The sequence below is a fragment of the Chionomys nivalis genome, chromosome 1, assembly GCF_950005125.1.
Source record: "Chionomys nivalis chromosome 1, mChiNiv1.1, whole genome shotgun sequence".
NCBI lineage: Eukaryota > Metazoa > Chordata > Mammalia > Rodentia > Cricetidae > Chionomys > Chionomys nivalis.
This window is the reverse complement of record NC_080086.1, coordinates 135,874,579-135,900,591: the sequence shown is the minus strand read 5'-3', so window position 1 is coordinate 135,900,591 and position 26,013 is coordinate 135,874,579. Positions and strand designations below refer to the sequence as shown.

The following is a 26,013-nucleotide window of genomic DNA, read 5'->3' as shown; positions in this document are numbered from 1 at the left end:
TCTGAGACAAGAGGACCAGGAATTCAAAGCCAGTCAGGGCAACGTGAGACCCTGCCTTCAAACACTGGAAAACAACACAGTAACCAAAGCCAGACCAAACCAAGTCTGTTAGAGCCTCCAGGACCACATAGGGACCCTGCAATTATATATAACATTTGATATTTATGCATTTTTCCTGAGAAATGCCTATAATTTTCATTACATTAAAAGGGACCGGTGACTCAGAGAACCGACTGTCATTTTACATATATTAAAAAATATGTAAAATTCACGGCGCGAGAGAATGGACAGGTCTGAGGTCTGAGTTATCACCGCCACGAGAATTAGGCCTCCTGGCCTACATATCATTCCCAGTGCAGATACCTGCGTTTCTGAGCTCAGATGTGAAATGTAATATTCATGAAATAGGAAACTATCTTAAGAAGAGGCCCATATGTATACGAAAGCTTGACTTATGACAGGGATGGTATAACAAATTAGAGGGCTTTCAGTAAATGGTTACACAGATGGAAAAAAATAAAGTTAAAACCCTACCCACATCACATACAAAAATAAATTCCAGATGGAAAGCAAAACTTAAGAAAGTTAAAATATAGGAGGGAATATGGGGGAAAGTTTTTAAATGAGACCTCAAAACCCAGCAATTACTATCACTATTATTTTAAATGAGACCTCAAAACCAGCAATTATTATCACTATTATTTTGGCAGCACTGGTGATTGAACAGAGGGCTCCCCTGCACTCTGCCACTCAACTATATCCCTAGACTCAATTTTTTAAACTAAGAATTTGTTAATTACATTTTTAGTTCTTTGTTTCTATTTTGCAAGGAGCACACGTGGAAGTCAGAAGACAACTTGCAGGAGTTGGCCTTCTCCTGAGGGACTAAAGCTGAGCCATCAGGCTTGGACCAGCATCTTCAGAGGCTGAGTCATCCCATTGCCCTTCAATTACTGTTTAAAGGTGTGTGCTACAGGGCCTGAGTCTGATCCTCTAGACCCACACAGTGGAAAGGAGGGATCTATCGCCTCAGAGTATCTTTTTTTTTTTTTTCAAGACAGAGATTTTCTGTATACCTTTGGAACTTGCTCTGTAGACCAGGCTGGTCTTGAATTCACAGAGATCCACCTGCCTCTGCCTCCTGAGTTCTGGGATTAAAGGTGTGTGTCACCACTGTCCGGCTTCTCAGGTTGTCTTTTGACTTCTACTTGAGAGCCATGGCAAAATGCTTCCCCCAACCGGTTCCATTACATAAATAACTACAATAAATTTTTTTTTTTTGCTTTTTCGAGACAGGGTTTCTCTGTGGTTTTGGAGCCTGTCCTGGAACTAGCTCTTGTAGACCAGGCTGGTCTCGAACTCACAGAGATCCGCCTGCCTCTGCCTCCCGAGTGCTGGGATTAAAGGCGTACAATAAATTTTTAAATGTCTCAATACTAAAGATACCTAAAAGAGAGAAAAGTCAAGCCACACATACTGAGAAAAAAAAACTACAATGTAAGTAACCATCAGAGGTTATACACAGAATTTCACATCTCTAACAAAGAGGCCACTTGACTTTTACAATGCATAAGGGATGAGAAACTGGAAGTCACAGAAGAGAAATCCAAGTGAACAATAATAAATGAAACGGCATTGCACACACACCATGCATTTCAAGTCCTGGAGAGGCTGTGGAAGAATAGGAACTCTGACTGGGAGAGGAACGGGCATTGACCGTCCTCTTTGGAGAGCAATGGGAGACACTTAGTCAGGCTGAAGGCACAGCTGCTCCTATGATTCAGCAATTCTGCTCTAAGCATGGGCCTCAGCAAGTAGCAGTGATGTGATTAAAACCACACCAAACAACAACCCCCAAACAACTAGGGGTTGAAGAAATGGCTCAGTGGTTAAAAGTACTGACTGTTCTTCCAGAGGACCCAGGTTCAATCCCCAGCACCCACATGGCAGCTCACACCCACCAAGTTCCAGGGATCCCACTGCCCTCTTTCGGCCTCCAAAGGCATAAGGCATGCACATGGCGCACAGCCATACATGCAGGCCAAATATCCATTCAACTAAAATAAACCTTTAAAAAATTAATACTCAGCTGGCTGTGGTAGCACACACCTTTCGTCCCAGCACATCGGAGGCAGAGGCAGGTGGATCTCTCTGATTTCGAGGTCAGCCTGGGCAATAGAGTGAGTTCCAGGTCAGCCTGGGTTACACAGAGAAACCCTGTCTCAAATAAAATAAAACCAAACCAAACAATGAAAAAAACCCAAAACAAACAAACAAACAAGCAAACAAACAAACAAAAAACCCACTCTCTAAATGCCCATGAGTAAGAGATGAGGTAAAAAACTAAATGTAAATGCAACAAAAAGTTCTGATTTAACAGCACTAGGCATGAATAAGCAAGTATTAACAATATGTCATGACTCTCAGCAGCTGGAATTTATTAACGATTATGTGGCAGGGAAGGATCTGAGTGCTTCCATCTGACATAGGTGCTGTCTTCGTTCACTGTGTGGGTTAAGACACTAAGAAAGACGAAGTAACTTTGGTAAGCTCACAGAGCAGTAAGTACGGACAGGGTAGCTGGCGCCAGTCCCATCCTTACAGACATACTATGTGGCGTGCTCGTCTCTACACCTTCTGCACGATCCTAAGCTAGCCTTAGTTCTTCCTTCCATGCTCGGAACATTTGGTGACAGAAATCATAAAGTGGAGATTTATAAATGAAACACTTGTGAAATGCAAATTACATTTCTATTGTTACTAGTTACTAATAATAAGGGCTACTAATAACATAAATATAAAAAATACAGTCCTTCCAGTTCTAAAGAGTCTAGGATTTGATGATGTCTAAACAGGAAAATTCCTAAATTTGCTGATAATTCTTCCCTACTGTTCACAACTTGCTGACCCTAAGATATATGACGAGAGAACATGGTAATTCTATGGACAGGCCTTCTGACAGGCCTGAGCATGAATGTATCCATAGCCAGACACTTCATAAAGGCATACCCACAGGGACTTAAACATTTCCTCTAACACTGTAAAAATGAGGTTACATACTTACCTAGTGCCTTTCAGGTTCATCACTGAATACGATCCCATGATACACAAGTGCAATACAGGTATCTGTGTCAGTATTAAAGTTATAAGAGCATCTTACCTATAGCAATAGTCTTAATATCAACAAGATAAGCCAGTTTCTTATTATCTTCCATTCCTCGCTGGCACCTCTCGTTGATACGGATGCTGAAACATGAAACAAGGTAAGGTAAAATGGGCTTAGCTACGGTCTTCTTGAGGGTTCTGAAATACCACATGGGACAACATTTTTAGCCTGATCTGGGGACACACACTTTAGAAGTCCCAAAGGAATCCTTCTGGATTTCCAGGGTTCAGTTACCTGATGAGGTGAGGGTTCATGAATTCAGTGCGTACAGAACCCAAGGAGTCATTACTCCCATATTCCACCAGGGTAAGCTCTCCAGCATTGAAGATCATGCACACCTGGGGAAGAATGGAGGCGGTGTGGAGAGAAGTGGGGGAAGGGGCACTGTAGTTCAGGGTGACCTCTCCCTGTCTTTTCCTGTTTCATCCCCACCCTTTACCTGCAGTCTCCCCATCCCTCGCCTCTCGCCCCTCTGACTAGAAGCTCCCGCTTATTGAAATGGGGCAGGGACTCGAGGCTACTCACATTCTCATTTTCAAAGAAATATTTCTCATTGCCACCAGATCCCTGCCAGGCTATCTGCAAAGTGAGGAGAAAACATCATAGACAATGTAGACAATCACCCAAGACAAGCCTGGAGGATGTCAGTGGCAAGGAAGAGAGACCATTCAGGGAGGTTTTGACATTACACAAAAGGTGCGCCGTATCAGACTCTTGCCCTGATCCTCATATTTCCAAGAGAAACCAGTCTGACTGTGGAAGTTTATATTCCAGAAAATAATATCAGAACGGTATCCTATGGGGAATCTTACTTCTTGGGGCCCGCGTCTTCAGAATTAGCAAGCCAAGACATCCCATTACCCACCCTTCCTCTCTCGGTTCCTACCTCACTGAGGCGATTGGTGTTCAAGTCTCCGAGCAGCAGCGTGTCTGATGTGTGAGCCACCAAGTACCGTTCCTTCCCCAGGATCTTCACCTCTTCTACCTCATAGCCATAGTGGGACTTAAGCACCACCCTGGTCCCTGAAGACAGGTTCTTCACTATCACCTGGGAAGGGACCAGTTCAACCCATCAGGCTTTCCCAGAGCAGGAGAAGAGTGAAGGTGTTCTGGTCCCTCACACAACTCCAGGACACCTTGTTTCTCCCTCGGCCTGGGATGCTGTTGATAAGGACAACACTTGCATCCACACAGGGGTTTGCTACCTAGGAAATACTTCCCCATGGCCTGGGCTGTCCATGGCCATTTGATTCTGAGAGCTCTACTTGGTAACACTAATCACTCACTTTGTTCCCGCACTTCTTAGTACAACGCTCTTTACCTATGAAGACAGAATACTATATCATCGTTACTGTTATATAATTATGAACCTATTATTATTGTTATTATATCATCATGTGCCTAAGATGATCTCCAACTGGCCCTCCTCATAAATGCTAAGATTTTCTTTCTTTTTCTTCCTCTTCTAATTTGATTTTTTTCTTTTTTGAGACGTGTAGCCCTGGCTGGCCTGGAACTTGCTATGTAGACCAGGCTGGCCTCAAGCTCACTGGCCACATACCAGACCACAATGTCTTTTTAAAAAGAATTTGAATTACATGTGTGGGTGTGTACAAAGGTGAGTGCAGGTGCCAGACGTCGGAAGAGGGTGTTGATTCCCCAAGGCTAAAGACCCAGTGATTGTGAGACACTAACATGGTGCTGGGAACTGAACTTGTGTTCTCTGTAAGAATAGTAAGAGCCGGCCGGGCGATGGTGGCGCACGCCTTTAATCCCAGCACTCGGGAGGCAGAGGCAGGCGGATCTCTGTGAGTTCGAGACCAGCCTGGTCTACAGAGCTATTTCCAGGACAGGCTCCAAAGCCACAGAGAAACCCTGTCTTGAAAAACCAAAAAAAAAAAAAAAAAGAATAGTAAGAGCCGTATCTCTGGCCCTGGTATGATGTCTTACAGATAAATTACCTTTGTACTCTCAGTCCTTAACAGATCTAACAACAGTAGAGAAAGGATAAACGTTTCTAGAGAGACTGGAAAGATCCAGGAACAAACTGGTAATAAGCGCAAGGGAAGGGAAGTGGGAGAGTGAGACGCGCGTCTCTGGGACAACAGAGTCGTGCGATTACAGTTCGCCTGTGATCCTACTCGTCCACAACTTTAGTGGGCGGCGCTGAGAACAGCTTCACACTGGGGAGATACAGGCACCAATCCCTGTATCTCTTGAGCCTGGTGCGTAAACCTTTGCTTGCGATGGGTTAGAACAACTACGTAGCAGGAGGGTTGCCAGAAGTTGCCCTGACACATTCAGTTCCCTACCACAGCTCTGCCAGAGGAGGAAGGTTAAATTTGACACTGTGGCTGTGGCCAGCAGGTGGGGGAAAGGTTACAAGGACAGATGAGCCATGAGAGGTCTCAGCATGATAGGCCATCAGCTGCTCACCTGGCTGGGTCCCACATACGTCAGCTCAAACTTGTTCTTGTAAATACTCCTTCGGAGGCAGCAGTCAAACTGTTCCACCCCACCACAGAGGGTGCCCTGAGAGAGAGAGGGACAGCATGGAAGGCAATGCACCGCACACTGGCTGTGGACGGTATCTGGACATACCCCAAGACCTCAGACCTCAGTGTCACAATCTAGACAGAAGTGGCCAGCAAAAGGGTGGGCAGGTTCTGAACATATCAGAAAAAAAAAAAAAAAGTGGCAATCCCAGGACTTACAGGGATCACATGTGGGTTGGACAATGAGGGGGAATCAGGCTGTCCTGGACAAGCGTGTCCCTCAGGGCCTCCTGAAAAGTCTAAGTTTCCCTTTCCTGCCTTTAACAGTAGATTTTTTTAGGTTGAAGTCACAAGGCAGCTGGAGTTCTCTTATGTCAGAGTAGAGCGACTCCCTTGGCATAGGGAGTAGTTTCTATTTTACTGTAGTTTGGAGACAAACGCCAGTACAGAAAGGGCTCCTAATAACACACCGCACAGAGCCGGGAGCCGTCCCGCTTCCACGCCAAGGCTGTGATGGTGTATAAGTTGGCAATCTCCTTGGGCTTTGCCTCTTCCCAGACGCTTCTTCGAGGACTCCAGTTGAACACCCGGAGTCTAGAAAGGTAAAGAGTGAAAATAGACCAGTACTGATAGGGAAGCATCTCACTCTACCAGAAAGGGAAGCAAATGCAAAAGGGCAGACCAGCGAGGCAGCCCACGGGAGGGGAAATGGTGCGGGGAGTTGAGGGAGTGAGGGTGAAAGGAGCAGGTAGAAGATGGATTCCAGGTGTGGTGGTACACGCCTGTAATGCCAACAGGTGGGAGGCAGAGGCAGGAAGATCACTGTAAGTTTGAGGCCAGTCTGGTCTACCTAGTGAGTTCCAGGCTAGCTGGGGCCACAGAATGAGACCCTGTCTCAAAAACCAACAACACGAAAGCCAGAAGTAGAGACAGCAGGACAGCAGGACAAGTGAGACAAACAGACTGCCAGGAGAGGGAAGAGGAAGAAACAGAGTGTAGGAGTCAAAGAAGGGTGGAACCTAAGGAGACTGGAAGGACATAAAGACAGACAGACAAAGAGGGGACCTGACCCTAGCTGCTTGGCTGTTTCTTTATTCATTCACCAAATGGCGGCTACATTACAGACCATGCCAGTGCAGGCACTGGCGATGAAGACAGCTACTCAGCCTTCCTCTCAAACTAGAACACAATGGCACAGTGGGGACGAGGCAGGGGGACACAGGGAACGTGATGGCCTCTGCTGTGGAGTACAGGCTAAGGCAGCACAGCGCATCCTGAAGCAGGCGACAATCTGAGAATCCCTGTCAACAGACATTGCTTCTGTCCAGGTTCCCGCTGCGGTTCAGAACTTGCTAGGGCAGAGCTCACAGAGAAAGGTAGAAGATGCAACTGGCCGGGGGACCTACCTGTCGTAGCTTCCTAGCACGACAGACTGGCCTCCAGGACTTGCTGCAGCTGTGGTGAATTCACGCTCCTGAGGGTCACGGCTGTAGTCGAAAGTCTGTAGCACGTGGCCTTCCTTTCCATAGGCCACAATCCTCCGATCACAGCCTGCTGCCACGATGCTGTTGGTTGCCCAAGCCAAGGCATACGGTGGGCATGGGTGGTTAACCAACTTCCCCTGAGACAGAATATTTCCATTGTTCGTTACAAATGCTAGGTTAGCAGCTGATCCACACACTCCTGACCATCCCACCCTGGAGAGAAAGCGAGCCTTCCTGCCAGCATTTCCCACATCAACACGCCCGAATTCTGAAGGCTTCACAGCCTGTCTCTGTATCATGAGCACACGCATGCCATGTGTACACGGGCCGTGTACTCACAGTGGTGTGTGTTGAGACCTCTGGTATGTACTAGTAAAAGCACCCAAAAGGAGACGACACACAGTAACCAACACTGTCTAGGTCCAAGAGAGTACATGGCTTCAAGAAGGGCTAAATTGAATTAATTATGTGGGTAACTCACAATGTAAACGATTCCACAGTACTGAATTATACAGAGCAAAACAGCAAAGTTTCCCTGTATGTCTATTTTTTCTTTTTCCAAGAAAATAGTTAATTCTTTAACATCTTATTTATTTGTGTGTGTTTTGTGCACACATGGTTGAAGGGCAGAGAATGACTTGCAGAAGTCACTTCTGTCCTTGCATGGCAAGGGTCCTGACGTCAGGTTTGGCATTGGGCACTTTTACCTGCTGAGGTATCTTGATGGGCTGTTAACTTTTTTCTCCTATGCATTTGGATGTATATACATTACATAAACATGTATATATATATATATATATATATATATACATACATTTGTGTATATGTATGTATTTACATAAATGGAAATAATTTTCACTTTTTGTCCCCCTTAGAGTCTTTATTTCCCTTCTTTCAAGGTCCCTTCCTCCCACTCCTCCCTATAAATAGTGAGTTTTAGCCTCCTGAACACCAATCTCCGTGATGGCACTGAACGCTTCTCTCCAAGATCGTCCTCTTCCAGTCATGGTGCTTAGACCTGCAGCTTCCCCGGGAGGGCTCCTGGAATGTCCACCCCACCCCAGAGTGAGTGTGCGCCCTTCATACCTGTGACTCTCCGGAGCCTTCATCATCGAAGAAATACCTGACAATGGTGCCATCTGCGTGACCTGAGAGGATGCCTTTCCCAGAGCAACTGAAGGGCAGAGGCAGAGAGGTGGGCACAGAGGGAGGGACTTCCGCCCCGTGACAGTCCCCTTTCCATCAAATGCAGCTTTGTCCTGACAGTCCCAGTCTACTTCTGTTACTCACTTGGTTGTCAGCGCCACCACATACGAGTCCGTCCCATAGATGGTAGACGACTTGTTAGTTTTAGTGTTTGCTAAGCGAACCTGAAAACCAAACAAGCCTGGCTAGGCTGCTTACAGTGTCACCCAGGCACCGAGAAACAGAAGTTAAAAACCCCAAATGACAAAATGCATTCTTCTCAAGTACACACTTGAGCTCCAGGGGAAAGATGAACTATATTGCCCGGCACCCCAGGACACTATCCCCCCCAATACCTAACCTGTGTCTCCCTCTCCTCCGTTACCTTGCCTTCAGCCAGTCCGAAGACAATAATGTACTCTGCAGGCCACTGTAGACAGGTGACAGCACTCTGTATGAGAAGGGGTGAAAGGGTGACCCGCCTGTGTGGACTGGCACACTCAGAACAACCGCCACCCACCACACACCGTCATTCTAGTCCTCTCCAGGGGGAAAAGGCAGGCAGGGGACACAACAAGGCTCTCAAGTAGGTGACAACACCATCCTTTAGCAGGTCAAGTCAAGGTCGGCCACTAAAAAAGGCAACTCTGGGTTACAGTTACAAGGAGGAAGCAGGTGCGGCCCATCTCTGAACTTTACCGTCTGGATGAACTTGTTGCAGATGACCTTCTTGTCGCCCCTGTCAGACAAAAGACAAGGAAGCAACCTTAAAAATCACTTCCCAATGAACTGTCTGACCCGTCCCTCTGTGGGAGGTCTGATGGAGAAGTGAGTGGGTCCCCAAGGAGCCCTGGAGCTATGCCAATGACACAGCATAGCACTGGCTCTCAGGACCTTCTGCTGGCCTTACATTCATCCCAGGGATGGGACTGCAGGACACATGGGGCAGGCAGAGGTGGACACAACAGAATCAGGCTCTAGAGAGTCCCTGCCTTCCACACCTGATGCCATTGTTATCCCAGCGAGGCATTTCCTATGCCCAACTCTTCTTTAGTGGCCACAACCCGCCTACCCCCTGTCCTGTCCTCACCAATCTTCTCCAATCTTGTAGACATAGATGATGTTGTCAGTCTGTCCTATGGCAATTTTAGTGGAATCAGGAGAGAAAGCCATGCCCTTTACCATGTAGCTCTTCCTGCCATACTAGGAGTAAAAACAAAGATAATGAGTAGAAATGAAGGAGAAAACACACACATTTCCCAAAAGACCAGAAGGTTTATAGCGAGAAATAGAGTAGACCATTGCCCATGTCTACGGCTAGAAGGCAGATCACACAGCTTTCTCGGATAACGTGTTGGAGCACATGCGAGTCCTCTCCACCTTCATGTCAGCTGGCTTGGTGGAGAACTTGTCTCTCCGCTCCCCATGCTCATCGTACAGCAATACCACTCGGTCCACTGTGCAGACAGCAAATTTAGCGTTGTTCTGGGACCAGGCCATACAAGTCACCTTCGCAGCTCCATCCTGCAGAGGCAAAGGGGTACTGTAAACATGGCGCTGGTCTCCAGCACACAGAACGTCTCCAGGTCCATCAGTCTTCATGTGCCTTTGTTCTACATCTACGTCACAGGTGTTCTCTCAAAACTAAACAAAATGAGACAAAGTGCTTGGACACCTGAACTGTAAGAATAATAGTCTCCAGGGCCTCACGTGACCCAGACGGACCTCAGATTCACTGTATGGCAGGGATGACTTGAACTTCTGATCCTCCTGTCTCTACCTCCTGAGCGCTAGGATTCCAGGCGTACACCACCCCGTCTAGTTTATACCATGCTGGGGACAGAACTCAGGGCTTCACTCGAGACAAGCAAACACTGTACTACCAAGCCACATCTCCTTGTCCCCTACTGTGTTTTTCTGAGACTCATGGTACAAATGTAACGCATCAACTGTTCCAAAAGCAATGGCCTCCTTGTTCCTTCATCTTTCAGGTCTGCGACTGAAAAAAAAATCAATTAATCTGATAAATTTTAGCCTTTATAGCTACTCATTCAATTAATGTTTTCCAGCACTTTACAGTCGAAGACACTTGGCTGGAAGACGACAGAGACAAAGAGCAAAGCACAGATCCTGCCCCAGGTTCTAATTGGATGCTGAGAAATTGGAAATGTCCCTTAAGAAAAATATGTTCTGAGTGTAGTAATAATTTAGAGAAGCCCAAGACAATTTTATGCTTAAATGGTCAAGATTAAACTTTGAAGAAGGGATGCCATCGAATGGTAAATTACTTCAGATGTAATGAGTACATTAACGAAGTCAAGCTCTGGCCAAGGACCAGCAATTTAAGGAAGCTGAGACTGCCAACAAGAGAGGAGGCAGGGCAGGAAGCGTAGACTGGGCTAGCTCAGGAAGGGCCTCTGGGAGCCGCTAATGATTTGGATTTATTGGGCAGGAATACAGAGACGGTGTAAGTTTGGAAACAAGGAGCAACAGAATTAGAACTGAGACTTGGGATAAACAATTCACTTTCCCCTGTTAACTGTTCACTAAAGGTTCATGGTGAAAGTGACCACTGCAAAAACAGGGGTACAGCCCAGATAATGGAGCGCTTGTCTGGCATTCATTAGTCCCCAGGTGTGAGCCTTCACACCGCACAAGAATAAGCAAAGAAATAAAAAGAATATGGGAATGGCAGGTAAGACGGCACACACCTGCAATCCCAATCTGGGAGGGGGAGGCAGGACGGTCAGATGTTCAAAGTCCTCCACAGTTACACAGCAAGTTTGAAGTCAGCCTGAGCTATAATATGAGACCTCAACTTCAAAAAAAAAAAAAAAAAATCAAAAAAGAAAATATGTGATCACCACACAGTGAATTACTCTGCTTGTCCCTCGCCAGCTGTCCTTTCAGGCTCCTGAGATGAAATTTGGCTCCTACGCCAAATGTTGGATTAACCACTTGGGCTACTAGAGGTCTGGCTTACAACACCTTTACTTTCTACACCTAACCCAAATACGTCCAGAGCCAGCAGGGGAATCACTGACCCCAAATCCTCAAACTACAACCAGAAAAGAGCTGCACCACCACCATGGTCATGAGCCAACCATTCACTACCGTCGGCTACAAGGGGGTGCAGGCGCCTCATCAGCTTTGGCTGCTCATCCTCCTTCAAGGCCAAGTGCATCCTGGGCATCTGGCCCAGCTGCACCGTGACATCATCTTTTAGAGACCAAAGGGTTCTATTTGCAATGTTTCCATTAGGGTATTTGAGATGACAGATAACAGTAGCAGTTTGCTGAGCAAGGAGACAACTTTTATTGCTCTACCACCGAGCCAGGGCTCTGTCCCTTCAGCTTTCCTTTCTTCTAACCGACTTCTGCTCCCCTCACACACTCCTCTTCTATTTCTATTCAGAGAGGGGCGGGCCTCCCATGGGCGGCAATAAAGCATGGCATATCTAGTTGAGGTAGGACTACACCCTACTTCTCCAGGAAACTCTAAAAAGTCACACATTATTCTTATGTTTTAAAAGGAGGTCTTGGCTATGTAGTCAGGCTGGCTTTGAGCACACGGCAAGCCTCCCAAATTCTGCGATTACAGGCATGCAGCACCATGGTCAGGTAACGTATTTCTTTTTGTAGTGCTCGGGACGCATGCAGAGGCCAGAGGTCGACATCAAGGGTCTTCCTCATTTGTTCTTCACCTTATTCTTTTGAGACAGGGTCTCTCCTCTCACTGAACCTGGGGCTCATGAATCTGGCTAGGCTGGCTGGCCAGTGAGCTCAGACCCCCTTGCCTCTGCCTCCCCAGCACTGCGATTACAGATGTGCCTAGCTTTCAAGTGGATGCCGGAGAGCTCGTGCTTATGAAGAGCCGTCTCCCCCACAGCCAGCCTTATTTGTGTTGTTAGCCTGTCCCCTCCATTTCCATGTCCTTCCCTGTGGTCTATCATCCTTCATACAGCTGTCCAGCTCATAATGCCCTTGTTGGCAGTGTAGCCGAGACCAGGGGCCTCGAACCAAACCAATGATTCTCTGAAATGAACCCACACATGTAAAGATGTATGGACAACGAGTATACCGTGTGACTGTTTGTGCCACACTGCAGCTTCCATGACGAGATTTCCCCTTTCGTCATTTTTTCTGTTTTTCCTTTTTTTAATCTTAAATTGTATTTTGTGTGTGTGTGTGTGTGTGGGTGGGTAGGGGGTAGGTTGCAGGGGCAGAGGCCGGATGCAAGGGAACGGGAAATGGGTGAGATCAGGATGCATGATGTGAAAGACACAAAGAATAAATAAAAAAAGAAAGTTAAAAGAATTTTTCCTTACATTTATTTATTGTGAGTGGTGGGACGGTGCATGTGTGGAGGTCAGAGGACAACTTGCATGAATTGATTCATTCCTTCCCGTGTGTGGGTCTCAGGGCTCAAGCTCAGGGAGTCAGGCTTAGTGGTAAGTGCCTTTATTCACTGAACCATCTCACTGGCCCAATTTTTCCTTTCGTTTTTCAAGATAGTCTCATGCAGCCCAGGCTGGCCTTGAATTCTCTATATAGCCAAGAATGCACTCCTGACCCTCTTGTCTTCACTTCCCAATTGCTGGGATTTCCGGCCTTTGGCGCCACCGGACCCTGTTTGTGTGTGCGTGTGTGCATGCTGAACTTCACTTAACTCTCTCCTAAGGTTCTTGGAGTTGCTCTCACTATGGCTTTTCTTTCCCAAATGACGAAGTTAATGACAGAAAAGCCACGTATGATGAAGGTTAAAGCCAGAGATACCATTTGGTCAAATCAGTGCTAAACCTGAACTCGGATCCCTTCACTCCCAAACCTATCCTTCATGTTTTTGGGCTCCTCTCCTAGAGCCCAGCCGCTTCTGAATCTGAGACACACTTTCACAATTCAAATGAAGCGTCAGCCTTGCGCTTATTTCATCCTGTGTAGATTTATGGTCGTTGTCTAGATATGCGCCTCTCCCTCATAGCCTGTGACGTAACTCGACCCCTAGAGCCTAAGCTTGGGGCCTGGCACTCAAATGATGTATGCGATGCCATCAAAGTTTGCGGTCTTTAGCAATTCATGTCGCCTACTGAAAGATCTTTCACAATCTTCTGCACACAGTAGGCGCTCAACATTATAAACTTCTGTTACCCCACTTTTTTTCTTTTGGAACGCCCGGTAGACGGGGAATGGGAGAGTCACGCGATTCCTCACCTGAGGGCTCAGCAGGGTCCTCAGGTGCTTCAACTGCATGACGCACACAGGTCTCGGATGCTCGCTGACCGAGACAACTCCCGCGGTTACCTGGACAACCCGCCAAGCAGCGACGGCGCCAGCCACTGACGCACAGGCAACGTGAGTGCGACACACGTCATAAGGTCACGTAGTGGGCCGCGACGGTGCAAACGGGACGTGCGCAAGCGCAGTGAATCCTAGGGCGGGCACATAAGAGGAGGTCGTTGAAGTCTATCCTCGACCAATCCCGTACTTGCATGCAAACCCAACGCAAAGCCCCACCCGCAAGTCTTCGTCTGTCCCCACCCTCCCCAACCCCGCCCCTAGATCCTATATCACTTTAACCCCAGCTTTTCTCATTGCTGTAACCGACCTAGTGCTCTTTAGTTGCTTAAACTCTGGAGAAGCGCAAGGCAGGTGCTACGAGAGCGAAAGCCAGTTCACAGAACTGCAGCCTCCGCTTTCCCCGCCAAAAGTTCTGTGACTTGCGCGAGGCCACTCAATACTGATAGGTACCAGTGAATGCTCAAGGATATACCTGTTTGAAGTGGGCAGAGGTACAGTCCCATTTTATACAACAGGAGGGGGTCACACGCCAAAGTTGAAACAGCTAATAAACGGTGGAACAGGAATTCAACCCAGAGCTGATAACCTTTTAATTCCCGTAAGACGATTCAAGCCTTCTCAACTCGTAGTCTCTTTGTTCAGCTTCTCTAACCTGTAACACGGTCTCAGGAAATGATCGGGGTTTGGTAGCACTGGCTAGGGAAAGGCAAGGCACCCTGTTTGATCATTGGGTAAACGGTGAGTTCAAGGCTGCTTGCCGAAATCCAGATGTTTTTATGGGTCAGTGCAGCAGACAGAGCTGGGCTGCCCTCCTAGCTTAGAGCTGTGTGACACCTGGGATTGGGGATTGACTAAGAAAAGATACTATTGTCTTTATTTTGTTTGATTGGAATGTTCTCAAGAATTTTTATTCTAATTTTTTGCAGGGTATCAGACAGATTGACTGAAATTCAGAAAAGAAGGCCTTCTCTCTCTAAACGGTCCCAGGTTGGCAAGACCTATACCCCTAAAAAAGCATAACATATGATCTCCAGACCGAAGCTGGGTCCCAAAACCTTGCATGCACAGCAGTTGCCAATGGCAACGAATATTTCTCTTCCCACCACTACCTCCCTCTTGAAAAATTAAGAACAAGTAGAGGGCAGTTCCCATTTTTCACAGATAACACAAATAGGTCCCAGAACCCAGATTATAATTTTTTCTATAGGGGCATTCAAACCCCTTTGTTTTATTTCTAGAATGCTCTGGATATGTTACAGAGTATAAATATAAACGCCTTTATGGATTACAATTATTAACGTTAAACGAACAGAGACATAGATGAAAGAGAAAACAGAGAGGAGGCACTGGTATGCACAGGGTGAGGATACATGGCACCAAGGGACACATCCATGATAGCTGCTCTTTGGCTAGCCCCCCCATGACCCTGCTCAATCCTTCTGACCATTTTCCCAGAGGGAATGGTGGAGTTGAAAGAATGGGGAGGGGGTAGGTTATGTAACCCAGTGGTAGAGCATTTGCCTGGTATGCACAAGGTCCTGGACAAAGATAAAAGAAAGAAAATCTACTGGCCCTTTTATGGTGACATGGCCTGGTTTCCATTGGTGCAAAAACTTCTGTGTCTTCTCATTGCACCCCTCCCCCCCAATTCAACAAAGCCAAAGAAAGGAGGCTTCTAGCTTCTGTACCCTTTCCTTGTCTTTTCTCCACCCGTCTTAGACGAAAACATGGACACAAACATCCTATAATGGGTCTGTTCCTTTAAGTTGGTGGTGGCGTGAGGGGCCCTTGGAGAGCTGAGAAGGTGTAGAGATGTCTTCAGCATACCATACAGTCAGTTCTGGTTTGTCCAAGAACCTTTATTGGAAAAATGTCCCAGGGGTGAGATCACCAGCAGCGGGAGGGGCTGCCAGGTGAGGGGGAGCACCTGAGGCTCCGTGGAAGACATTGGAGTAGTGCGGTGTGGCATCTGCCTCGAGGCCCAGATGCTTCCTCTTCCTCCGTGGAAGAGGGCAATACAGACAGAAACAGCCCTCTCTGAGGCCCAGAGGCAAGCTGTAGGGGCAGCTAGTGGATGCCAATGGTCCTGATGCAAGTGAGATGGGGCCCCATTTGGGACCTAGTGGGATAGGGTCGAATAAATGACTCCCCTGGACCTGGGGGATAGGAGATGTTCCATTTGATATCCACTCCCAGGTCCAGGGGTACAGATTCTAACAGACCTACCTTCTGGCCCTGTTCACAGTGGAAAGAGGATGGGTACCAGCCTGGGATTCTGGGAGTGCACAGCCTTGTGAGAGCCTCAAAGAGATCACCACCTTAGGCTTCCCTGACCCCACCCCCCATTATCAGTGCATCTCTCTTCTGGTTCTGGTTCTTCAGTCACTCAGTTCACTCAAACGTCAATGGTGTTGATAGAAGGAGACTTTTTCTACGAGAGAAGATTCAGACAGGTAAAGGTGTTGCTCCCGCCTTCTGGACTCCTTCATCCCAGACATCCCATTCCCACCCCACCCCCCTTTGCTGCCTATTCTGCTTTTCACTGAATACTCCTGGGCACCCAGATCACCCTTCTCACACTCACTGGTCCCCACGTCACCTGTCTTGTCCCTACTGGCCTTCCCTGAGGACTCTGTTCAGGACCCTTCCCCTTCTCCTTGGGGTTGTTGTTGGAGTCGTTGTCCTTGATGATGTCATACTGACGGCAGAATAGCCCGATCACAGCTGAAACACAACAATACCATCTGAGCCTTGATCTTGATCTCTCATTCACAGCCTTGAGGCTGTAATAGCTGCACGACTTCTGGAAAATCCTGGAATCCCTGGGCCCATACAACTCTCATCCCTGGCCTTGCAATAGCCTTCTCTCTTTCTCCCCAAACTTGTCCTGATTACCTCCCTCCACCAGCCATTCCCCTCCCCACCACTCCTTTTCTCTCCCGTTTCTCCCGATGGGTAACCTTCACCACTTCCCACTATCATGGACCCAAGTCCTGGCTCCCCATCCGGTACTCACCAGCCCACATGAGCAACACCACCACGATGATGACCACTTCCCCAGTCTGCAATGGCCGCTCTCCATCCAGACCCTCCACTGTGATGTCTCCTAAGGAGAGAACCATCCTCTGGGTTACAGAGGACCCACTGGACAGCTCTGCTATATACAGAAGGGAGATGCTGGGGGTTAGAGTTAGCGGGGCCCATCATCACCCTTCTCAGGAAGAAGCCCATGGTGGGCAATGTTTAGAGACCAGTGGGTGATCATAGAAATTGCTCACGCAGGCCGTGGCAGGTGTGATGTGAGCTTGGGTGAAAGGAAGCAGGAAGCCCTTCCCCCTCCAAGGATTCATTAGCAGTGTCTCTGTAGCTGGTCCCCTGCCCACCTGTTTTGCTTTCCGTCCCTGGCATTAGAACAAATTATATCATCTTTCTATTCATCTGAGCTAGAACGCTGTTAGCATTAAGCAAGTCAATGAGAGGTTAAAACCCGGTTCAAAAGCCGGAGACTCTCCTAACACAGGCTCTCACCTGGGCTGGAGCTGTTGGAGGGCAGCCTGTCAGAACCCTTGAGAGTACGGAAGTGCACACGGGGCCCAGGAGGACTCTCTCCCCGGAGGCCAATGCTCCTGACCTGCACGGTGTAGTCACTGTCTTCAGCCAGGCCCCAAAGAGCACAGGCCCTAGTGGTGGTGTTCACCTCCCTGATTACACGCTGCCCAGGGCCATTCTGTCGCTGCAAGAAGATGTAGAGAAAGGAGAACAACCTAGCCCCGGTCCCTGACCATGAGGCTTAACTCGGGATTCTATAACATCCAAGCACTCCAAAGGAGTAATGTGCAGGGGTGTTCAGAGACCCAAGGGCACAGGTTGGGGGAACAGGGTGATTCGTACTTGCTGGGAAATGGAGTAGCCAATGACGATGTTGCCTTCTGGGACGTCCCAGGACACAGTGGCCGAGTTGGCTCTGAGGTGAGTGACCGTCACATTCACAGGAGAGGGAGGTCGGTCTGGGGGTGCCAGGGTGTTGACAGGTTAAGAGGTTTCACTTCCACACTAGCTCTGACGGACCCCCACTGCGGGCGTCCTCCTCACTCACCTGCTCGCACAAAGCCCAGGTCACAGCTGACCAGCAGGAGGACCGTGGGACTCAGATATGGGGAAAGAGGCATCAAAGAAGCCATGGTTTCCACCGAGTTCGCCGAGGGGCCCGGAGGCATACGCTTAACATCCAGGCGGGGATCCTGGAAGAGGCAGGAGTTGTGGGGGTCAGGAGCTGTCCAGAACGCAAGCGGGATGCAGCAGCTCTCCCAGGCTTCCCACAGCCCATAGCCCATTTTCCCCGCGCCTTTCCCGCCTCCGCGTAACCCTGGTGCCCACCCCAGCCCCCACCCGCGCAGTCGGATCAGCCCACACCCACCTGCCGGGTCCTCGTGGTCGGTCAGGCCTCGGGGGGTTGTTCGGTGCCCAGGGGGCGGCCCATCGCCGGACTGGCGCTGGCCCTACCCCATCCCGACGCGGGCCCGCCTAGGCGGGCAGCGCCAGCCGAGCTGCGGGCAGAGAGGGCAGAGGCGGAGTGGCCGCGGGCCGCGGGTCTGCGGGGCCCCCAGCGTTCCCGAGGGCCGCGCGTAGTCTGTCTCGGAGCAGGGGGCGTTGCCGGCGAAGCCTGGCAGCTGGCCTGCGTCCCCGGTGCAGAGGACAGTGCGGCGGCCGAGGCTGGCCCCCTGCAGCGGGATGTGACCGTCCGGGCCAGCCAGCCGCCGCCTTCTGCAGAGCTGGCCCCGCGCTCCGCTGCAGCCCGGCTGGGACGCGCGGGCCCGCCCCGCCCCACTAGGGTTCTCGTCGCCGTCATCCTCCTCCCCGATTACCTACCCCCCCCCCCAGCCTTGTTCTCTCGGGGCTCCTCCCACGACCCTCCCAATGGCGGCCTGCTGGGCCCCTATTCCTTCACCCTCCTTGCTCTAGTAGATGAACTGACTGGGGTACCCGGACAGGCGCAGGTGCGAGGGTCTAGGGCACCTGAAAGAGCCCCACTTTCCCGGCATGAAATTAGCCAAGTTGAGAGGAGGCATTCCATCTCCGAATGCAGGAGGGGGCTGAGAGGAGAGGAGACAGAGTGTTGGAGATGATAATTGTTCTAACAATCTCTTGGAGACTGCGTCAGCCTTTAAGTCTCTTTCCCATTCATGATCTGATTGGATTCCATTCGCTTTCTCATTCATTCTTTCATTTTTTTCAGCAAATATTTACTGAGCATCTTCAGTGTGCCTTCCTTTAGAAGAGCTGGAGATGACTTTAAAAAATGCTGGGCATATAGGAACAATTAAAAAACAGACCCCCCCCTCGTGCACGTGCGTGCGTGTGTGTGTGTGTGTGTGTGTGTGTGTGTAATTCATTCGTTTTTAGAGAAATCCATTAACCTACGCCTCAGGTTTCCCACCTGTAAAGCATAGAATCCTGGAACAGAGCTTAGACTATCAAATGTGACGATGCTGGACAAAGGCCTTTAAAAGCCTCTGCTAGTGTGTGAAGTTCTGTTCCTTTGCGCCAACTTGCTAGTTGTTGCAAAATTCATTCAGGAAACATGTAAGTCCTTAAATTATTTCATATTTTAGCTGAGTATGAAATCTGTGTAATACTAAACAACTGACCACTCCTCTGAACCCGTTTGCTCATCTAGACACAAGGCTGTCAGCAATGACCCTTAGTGTTCACGTATCCGGGGATGCCTACCATCTGGGGAAAAGAGACTGGCTGTATTTAGGGCAGGTTCTTCAGTCTTCATTCTTCTTACAGTATTTCTATTTCCGTGAGTTTTCCTCTGTGATATCCAGTTCAGTGCATGTACACCTGGGGCCCAGCAGCTTCTGTTGCTTTTCTTTCTGCGAGGAGAGGATAAAATGGGCCAGTGGGGCAGGGAAAGGCTGCATGCTGACACGTGATCAAGCCATGGCCCTGGTCCTCTGACTTCTACTGATCCCAATTTCTAGCCTTCAGAGGCATTCGTGCCCCAGGGTTCTCTTTGCTCTGACCTGAGTGTTGTTCTGCCCGTCCAGGCTCCCAGCCTTCCAGAGGGCCCTGTGTCTGAAGGGCAAGCACAATGCCCTTCTGGTCCTCTTCTTCAAGAGCAAAGCAGAGACTGACAAGACAGAGGGTAGGCAAAGAGGACCCTCAGGAGCTCCCGCGGAGGGCTGGGAACTAGTGACAGGAACAGTGTTGAAGAGAGGAGTGCAGAGGTGGTGCTCAGAGACACAGAACCCGCAGGTTAATCATCTCCACGGCTCAGATAAGACCCTGCCAGCTGGAAGCAAAGCTATTGTCCCCAGAGAGGTTTGTGTGACTGCAGAGGCAGGCAGGACGGAGTGTCTGCAGTACAGGACCATGCCAGGCACGAAACGGTATCAGCATGTGATTGAGACCCCTGAGCCTGGCGAATGGGAGGTGAGGCCCTTTCTCAATTTCAGCCTTCTGCACTGATTCCTAGAACAGTTCTGATTTGGACTGGCCTCAAGCATGGTCTTCTGTTCCTTTCCTCTTCCTCCTCTTCTTTTTTGACTTTTAAGATAGGGAATAGCCCAAGCCAGCCTCAAACTGCTACATATCTGAGGATAGCCTTAAACTCCTGATCCCCCTGCTGCCACTGTGCAAATACTAGACTCAAAGGCACGCACCCCATGATAGACATCCTTTTCCTATCATCCCTAATAGGCTCACATCATCACATGAAGACTAAGTTCTTGGTATGTGAATGGCGTGTGTGTGTGTGTGTGTGTGTGTGAAATATGTGAATCCAAGCCCGATGCTGTGCCTACTTCCACTCCTGCCTCCAGCCTAGCAAGCATAAGGCTTCCTGTTCCTGCCCTTGTGCCCCCTTCTCTCTAGTTGTCAGGGTATGAAGCAGCTGTGCCAATCACAGAGAAGTCCAATCCCCTGACCCGGAACTTGGACAAAGCAGATGCAGAGAAAATTGTTCAACTGCTGGGGCAGTGTGATGCTGAGATCTTCCAGGAGGAGGGGCAAATCGTGCCTACCTACCAGGTGACCCACAGTCAAACCTCGGACACTGCCAAAGAGATGCTAAGCCAACCACATCTCAACTTCTACCCTCCCAGACTGTGGTTTCTAATTTTGGAAATCCTGAGCCCTCTCCTCCATTCCAATCCACTCTGTTTCTTTCCTTTTTTTTCTCATCCCCCATTTATTTTTATTTATGTATTTATTTTGTGAGGTGGGAGGATTTATTCCATGGAGAAATGTATGGAGGCCAGAGGACAACTTTTGGGAATCAGTCTGTTCTTTCATCATGTGGGTCACAGGAACGAACTCAGATCATCAGGCTTAGCGGCAATCCCCTTACCCACCGAGCCATCTCATGCCCCCCTCCTATCTCCCATTTCTTTCTACTGATTCCTGTCCACTCTCCACAGCGACTGTACAGTGAGTCAATTCTGACCACCATGTTGCAAGTGACTGGAAAAGTCCAGGAGGTCTTGAAGGTACTAACTCTCTGCCTGCTTCCCATTCAACACTTCTGTTCCCTCTAATGTCTTCTTTCTTGGATCTCCGTTTCTGATGTCTATAAATCTCTACTCTTTATTATCTTGGTCTTCCCTTTGGGTGTTTATTATTATCTTGGTCATCAATAGTAGTTATGATAATTGCTAGATGAATAATAATTTATCATCAGCAATACATTTTCTAATTTTGCTTTGTTTTTTGGTTTTTCAAGACAGGGTTCTCTGTGTAGCCCAGGCTGTCCTGAAACTCACAGAGTTTCACAGGCTGGCCTTGAACTCACAGAGCTCTGCCTGCCTCTTCCTCCCAAGTGCTAGGATTAAAAGCGTGCACCACTACCACCCAGCATACATTTTCTTTTAAAAATTATTACTATTGTTATTATTTTTTAAACGAGGATGGTTGTTTTGCCTGTATGTATGTCTGGGTACTACATGAGTACCTGGTGCCCATGGAAGGCCAAAGAAAGTGTTGGATCATCAGGAACTTGAGTTGCCCGTGTCTGGAGGCTGCCATGTGGGTGCTGGCGATCAAACCTGGCTCCTCTGGAAGGGCAGCCAGTGTCTTAATCGCTGAGCCACCTCTCCATCCCTGGCAATGCACTTTCACACTCACTCAGTGCCTGCACAGAAACCTGCGACACTGGCATTATTGTCTTTTTTTTTTTTTTTCAATTTTCTCTTCTCAGACCAGAAAACAAAGAAAGGATGCTCACAGTAGCTAGCTTGAATGTACCCAGCTAATAACAGCTGGATGTTTCTGCTTTGGTTGTTTATTTTTATTTAATTGACAGAACTGCTCTCAAGTTCCTGCTGGAATAAGTAAGAATTTTAATGGATAGCTTAGTCTGAGAGGCGAGCCAAGAGGAGTTCTTTCTCCAATCATTGTTCTTTTTTGCTACCTCACAGCCTATGTCCTGCTCAGTTTTATGATGAAGAGAAGATTGAGGAGGTCTGTCTTCCTCTGTCACTGACAAAGGAGAAAGGAAAGTATGATTCTTCCTGAGCTGGGCCCTGCTGACCTGGGCCTCTTTCCTTCCTCAGGAGCCAGATGGAGGCCTGGTGGTACTGAGTGGAGGAGCAACCTCTGGCCACATGGCGTTCCTCATGTCGGTGAGTATGCTAATTCCCTGTTTTCTCCCTTCCTTCTTGGGACATCACCCAGAACCATAAAGCTCATTAGAGGTAAGTTTTCTCTGGAGATATATTCTCTTCCCACCTCCTTTCCAAAAGCTGAGCCCGGGAGCAAGTCCGGTTTCTCTGACCTCACTAGATCGCTGCCCTCCTCTGGCTAGCATTCCCACACCGCACGCATCACCAATCAAGCTGCATCTTTAAGTGGCAGATTGTAAATAAGTTAGGGAGAAGCATTGGTCTAAAAAGACCATTCTGCATCCCCAGGCCTCTAGAAACTGAGACTCCACAGCGCATCCTCTCTCTCTCATTCCTTCTTCCTGGACAGATCTCTTTTAACCACCTAATGAAAGGCCTGGGACAACAGCCTCTTTACACATACCTCATTGCAGGCGGCGACAGGTAAGTGACCTGCACATGTGGCCCCAATTTTATTTATTTTTTTTAGAAACTGCATTTGAATGAGTTTAGTCAAAGATTATATTGAACCTACCTCAGTCTCCACCATTCTGCATTGCCTTATATCTGGTCCCTTTACAGACTTTTATTACCTACCTGGCCTTGCAGGTATTTGAGGTTTGTTTTTACTTTTTTTTTTTGTTTTGTTTTGTTTTGTTTTTAACTCCAGGGTATATCTACCTTGGTCCCCATTAAACAGTAGGTGCCCTTTCAATAGTAACTTTTCTCCGTTCTGTTCTCTCCCTGTGCCCCTTCCTAACGAGCTATAGGGTTCTGCTTCTCAGCCAGTGCAACTGACCTTGATTGTGTCTGCGTCCTTAGGTCTTTCGTGGCCTCTCAGGAACGGACAGAAGACAGTGCCCTACACGGGACTGATGGACTGAAGAAGGTCTGTGTTTTCCAATACTACTCAACTAGAGAGGCCCCTTTTCATAGGGTTAGAAAAACCCCAACCTCAACCAAGGCCTGGCCCCTCCTCTGGTCCTAATTTTTCTCACGCAATAGATTTGTACCCTGGTATCCTCCCCACTCCCTGTAGCTCTAACTCCTCCAGGAGACCCCCTGCTCCCCGTCACCCTAACTCATACCTCCTCCAGGAGACCCCTTGTTCTCTGTCACCCTAACTCATACCTCCTCCATTCCTAGGTGGCTGCTGGGAAGAAGAGTCATTGTCATAGGCATTTCTGTAGAACTCTGTAAGTATGAATGCAGGCTGTTGGGGCGACTTTATGAGGAAGGGATGGGACTAGAAAGAAAAGGAGAATGATGAGGTGGGTACCAGGAAATAGAAAACCTACACAAGGAATTTGATTTCAATTTTCACCAATTTGATCTATTTTTATGAATATGAATATGAAAAGAGAGGGAGGGAATTCTATCTTAGAATAACTGTGTATTGAGCCAAGATGGACAGACTAGTCCAGGGGTTAGCAAGCATTGCTGGCAGTCAACATAGCCAGCCGCGTGAAATTGTGGTTCATTTTATTGGCACACAGTCTTCGTGTTTACATAGAATTCATGGCCTCTTTTGTGATAGGCTTAAGTACTTGGACAGAGATCATAGGGCCCACAGAACCTGAAGTATTTACTGTCCGAGTCTTCACAAAAGAGTCTGGCTTTTGGTTTCATCCCACCTTCAGCATCAAGGGGGGACTTGTTAGATCTTAGACTACAGAAGGGTCAGTCTGCATTTTAACAAGATTCTCAGGATGTTTTGTATGAGAAACACTGGGTTTGATTTCCTGTCAACCTCACAACAGTTTTGATTCTAAGAGTTTAGGGTGCAGAGCGTTAGATCCCAGCTGTTGGACAATGACCTCAACAGGACGTTGACCTCAAGGAGGCCGTTGCCATTACAACTGTGATCAGTCATTTCCAAACTTCACCATCTGGAAGATTTCTGTGGAGGAACATAAGGAACATAGGAACATAGCCCTAGCTGGGCAATTCTTGCTTGTAACCCCAGCACTCGGGAGGGAGGGGCGGAAGGATGATTGTGTGTTCAAGGCCAGCCTGGACTATACAAGGAAATCATAGCCCAGAGAAAGGATAGTTCTGCAACTTTTGGGGTACCTGTAAGGCGTATGCTTCCCCACATCAAATTTGGATGCAGCAAGTCCTGGCTGAGGCTTTAGTATTTCTAGCAAGCCTGCTGGGGCAGGTTCTTTATGAACCTTGGGGATCACTCAGAGCCATTCCGTTCATTGTGCCTGCTTTTCTTGCTACCATCAGGCACCCTTTGTGGCAGGCCAGATGAACTACTGCATGGATAACACAGCAGTCTTCTTGCCAGTCCTGGTTGGCTTCAATTCGGTGAGCATGGTCAGGTGAGGCTTCTGCTGGGACTGGCAAGGCCTTGGGAGAAAGGATGTGCCAAAGGGACATGCCTCACTGATAAAGGTGCCAAGCCACGTGGTTAACATAGACAAGTAGTGTGGGTTAAGATGTAGGATGTAAGAATTAGTTAATAAGAAGCCTGAGCTACTAGGCCAACCAGTTTATAATTAATGTAAACCTCTGTGTGTTTCTTTGGGGCTGAATGGCTGTGGGAGAGGGGGACAGAAATCTCAGTCAATAGTCAGGAGTATAATCAGCAGGAAGATGGATCTATGGTCTTGCTTGCCAAGTCTCAGAATGTAAAAGTAAATATGCGGTGATCCCTGAGCTTTTGAAGTTGTTGGTTGCTCCATTTTAAATGGTCTCTCCTGTTTCAGAAAGGGTGGAAGGCAGCTTACAAAATGGTGGCCCATTCCTTTAATCCCAGCACTCAGGAGGCAGAAGCAGGTGCATCTCTGAGTTTGAGGCCAACCTGGACTACAGAGGGAGTTCCAGGACAGCCAGGGTTACACAGAGAAACTCTGTGTTGAAACAAACAGCTTGAAAAAACAAAAGAAAAAACTAACCAAAAAAGCAAAAGCTATATAAACCACAGATTTAGAGCAGGAATTGAAGAGGTAAAAAAGACAAGAGCTAGAAGGAAAAAACAGGGTCAGGAATGTGTATACCCCCAAAATCTATGCTTCCATCTGGGGTGACCCCCAAGCACCTTTTCAGTATAGCAGTGGGTCCCCCGTGGCCACGCACTCCTCTTTCCATCTCCTTTGTCTCAAGCTCTTTCTTTCATCGATCTAGGCACATTTCTGCTCCTCTCTGACTGCTCATATCTGCCCCTCCTCCCCCTTGAAGTCCTGTGCTACAGAACCACCTTCTTTGGGGTGGGGAGGGGGAGGACAAGATTTTGCTATGTAGCCCAGGCTGTCCTATCCAAATGGCCACTTGGTCTGATCTGACACTCCATGTGGCTAACCAATACAGTGCAGATGTCATTTTTTATTGATTTAGGGTAAGGCCATGACATATCTGTTTTGTTAAAACGTCCTTGGTGATTGATTCCAATGCACAGCCAAGTTTGGGCAATCCTGCTGAATAAGCCATTGGATTGGATCACCTGATGGCCCTGAGGGCTTCCTGTCCATAGGGGACTGCAGTGGGAGAGCCTGGTTCTTTCTCTTCCCAGTCCCAGATCCCAGGCTTGTAGTGTGACTCGTACTAAGGTGTAAATGAGTTTGTGACACTCTTAACCCGGATCCTTTTCATGGAGGACTCTTCACCCAAAATATATCTGCAGCAGTGGGTGCTAATTTCAGGCCCTGTGACTAAGTGAAATGAAGAATTTCAAACAATGTAGGCGTGGAGATCTTCCAGTTGTTCCTTAAAGCGGTGGCTCCCTGTCTTGGCTCATCTTCAGAGCTGTCTCTGAAGCTCTAAAAAAATACAGTTTGG

General features: G+C 48.2%; 3 protein-coding genes across 7 annotated transcripts in view; 1 reads left to right on the top strand and 2 right to left on the bottom strand.

Moving 5' to 3' along the window:
• The window catches only part of Ift172 (intraflagellar transport 172), a 40,061-nt gene extending 26,403 nt beyond the window's left edge, over positions 1 to 13,658 (bottom strand). For 3 of the 5 annotated variants that reach the window (XR_009057745.1, XM_057781352.1, XM_057781343.1), the window contains exons 1-14: positions 13,541 to 13,658; positions 9,711 to 9,854; positions 9,421 to 9,533; positions 9,030 to 9,069; positions 8,716 to 8,781; positions 8,436 to 8,515; positions 8,232 to 8,319; positions 7,068 to 7,282; positions 6,132 to 6,255; positions 5,603 to 5,698; positions 4,053 to 4,214; positions 3,692 to 3,745; positions 3,401 to 3,504; positions 3,161 to 3,246 (exon numbers count right to left, since the gene is read on the bottom strand). Coding sequence is in view for 4 of the 5 variants with exons in the window: in XM_057781352.1 (XP_057637335.1) it covers positions 3,161 to 3,246; positions 3,401 to 3,504; positions 3,692 to 3,745; positions 4,053 to 4,214; positions 5,603 to 5,698; positions 6,132 to 6,255; positions 7,068 to 7,282; positions 8,232 to 8,319; positions 8,436 to 8,515; positions 8,716 to 8,781; positions 9,030 to 9,069; positions 9,421 to 9,533; positions 9,711 to 9,854; positions 13,541 to 13,579 (1,411 nt within the window). In the remaining variant the exon portion in view is untranslated. Of the gene's footprint in view, positions 1 to 3,160; positions 3,247 to 3,400; positions 3,505 to 3,691; positions 3,746 to 4,052; positions 4,215 to 5,602; positions 5,699 to 6,131; positions 6,256 to 7,067; positions 7,283 to 8,231; positions 8,320 to 8,435; positions 8,516 to 8,715; positions 8,782 to 9,029; positions 9,070 to 9,420; positions 9,534 to 9,629; positions 9,855 to 13,540 lie in introns of those variants that run through there. The other 2 variants (XM_057781361.1, XM_057781370.1) reach the window with 2 other exon arrangements.
• A 2,029-nt stretch (positions 13,659 to 15,687) lies between these two features.
• Positions 15,688 to 18,396, bottom strand: Fndc4 (fibronectin type III domain containing 4). Its single transcript, XM_057774005.1, has 7 exons — positions 18,045 to 18,396; positions 17,724 to 17,868; positions 17,519 to 17,634; positions 17,156 to 17,360; positions 16,644 to 16,733; positions 16,227 to 16,351; positions 15,688 to 16,058 (listed from the first exon to the last, which is right to left on the bottom strand). The coding sequence occupies exons 2-7, from the start codon at positions 17,842 to 17,844 to the stop codon at positions 16,023 to 16,025; spliced, it is 693 nt and encodes a 230-aa protein (XP_057629988.1). The 5' UTR covers positions 17,845 to 17,868; positions 18,045 to 18,396; the 3' UTR covers positions 15,688 to 16,022.
• The window catches only part of C1H2orf16 (chromosome 1 C2orf16 homolog), a 70,282-nt gene continuing 62,189 nt past the window's right edge, over positions 17,921 to 26,013 (top strand). Inside the window, 8 exon segments of the mRNA XM_057785432.1 lie at positions 17,921 to 17,938; positions 18,010 to 18,624; positions 20,507 to 20,662; positions 21,052 to 21,120; positions 22,183 to 22,251; positions 22,601 to 22,674; positions 23,053 to 23,119; positions 24,463 to 24,557. Of these exon segments, the coding sequence (XP_057641415.1) occupies positions 17,921 to 17,938; positions 18,010 to 18,624; positions 20,507 to 20,662; positions 21,052 to 21,120; positions 22,183 to 22,251; positions 22,601 to 22,674; positions 23,053 to 23,119; positions 24,463 to 24,557 (1,163 nt within the window).

Bases quoted from the DNA above. Each gene is read 5' to 3' on its own strand.
- Fndc4 (XM_057774005.1), bottom strand. From the start codon at position 17,844: ATGCCTCCGGGCCCCTCGGCGAACTCGGTGGAAACCATGGCTTCTTTG. The intron at 17,635-17,723 runs GTGAGTGAGGAG...TGGCACCCCCAG, and splicing joins CCTGGGCTTTGTGCGAGCAG to ACCGACCTCCCTCTCCTGTG. The intron at 16,352-16,643 runs GTGAGTACCGGA...GTTGTGTTTCAG, and splicing joins GGTGTTGCTCATGTGGGCTG to CTGTGATCGGGCTATTCTGC.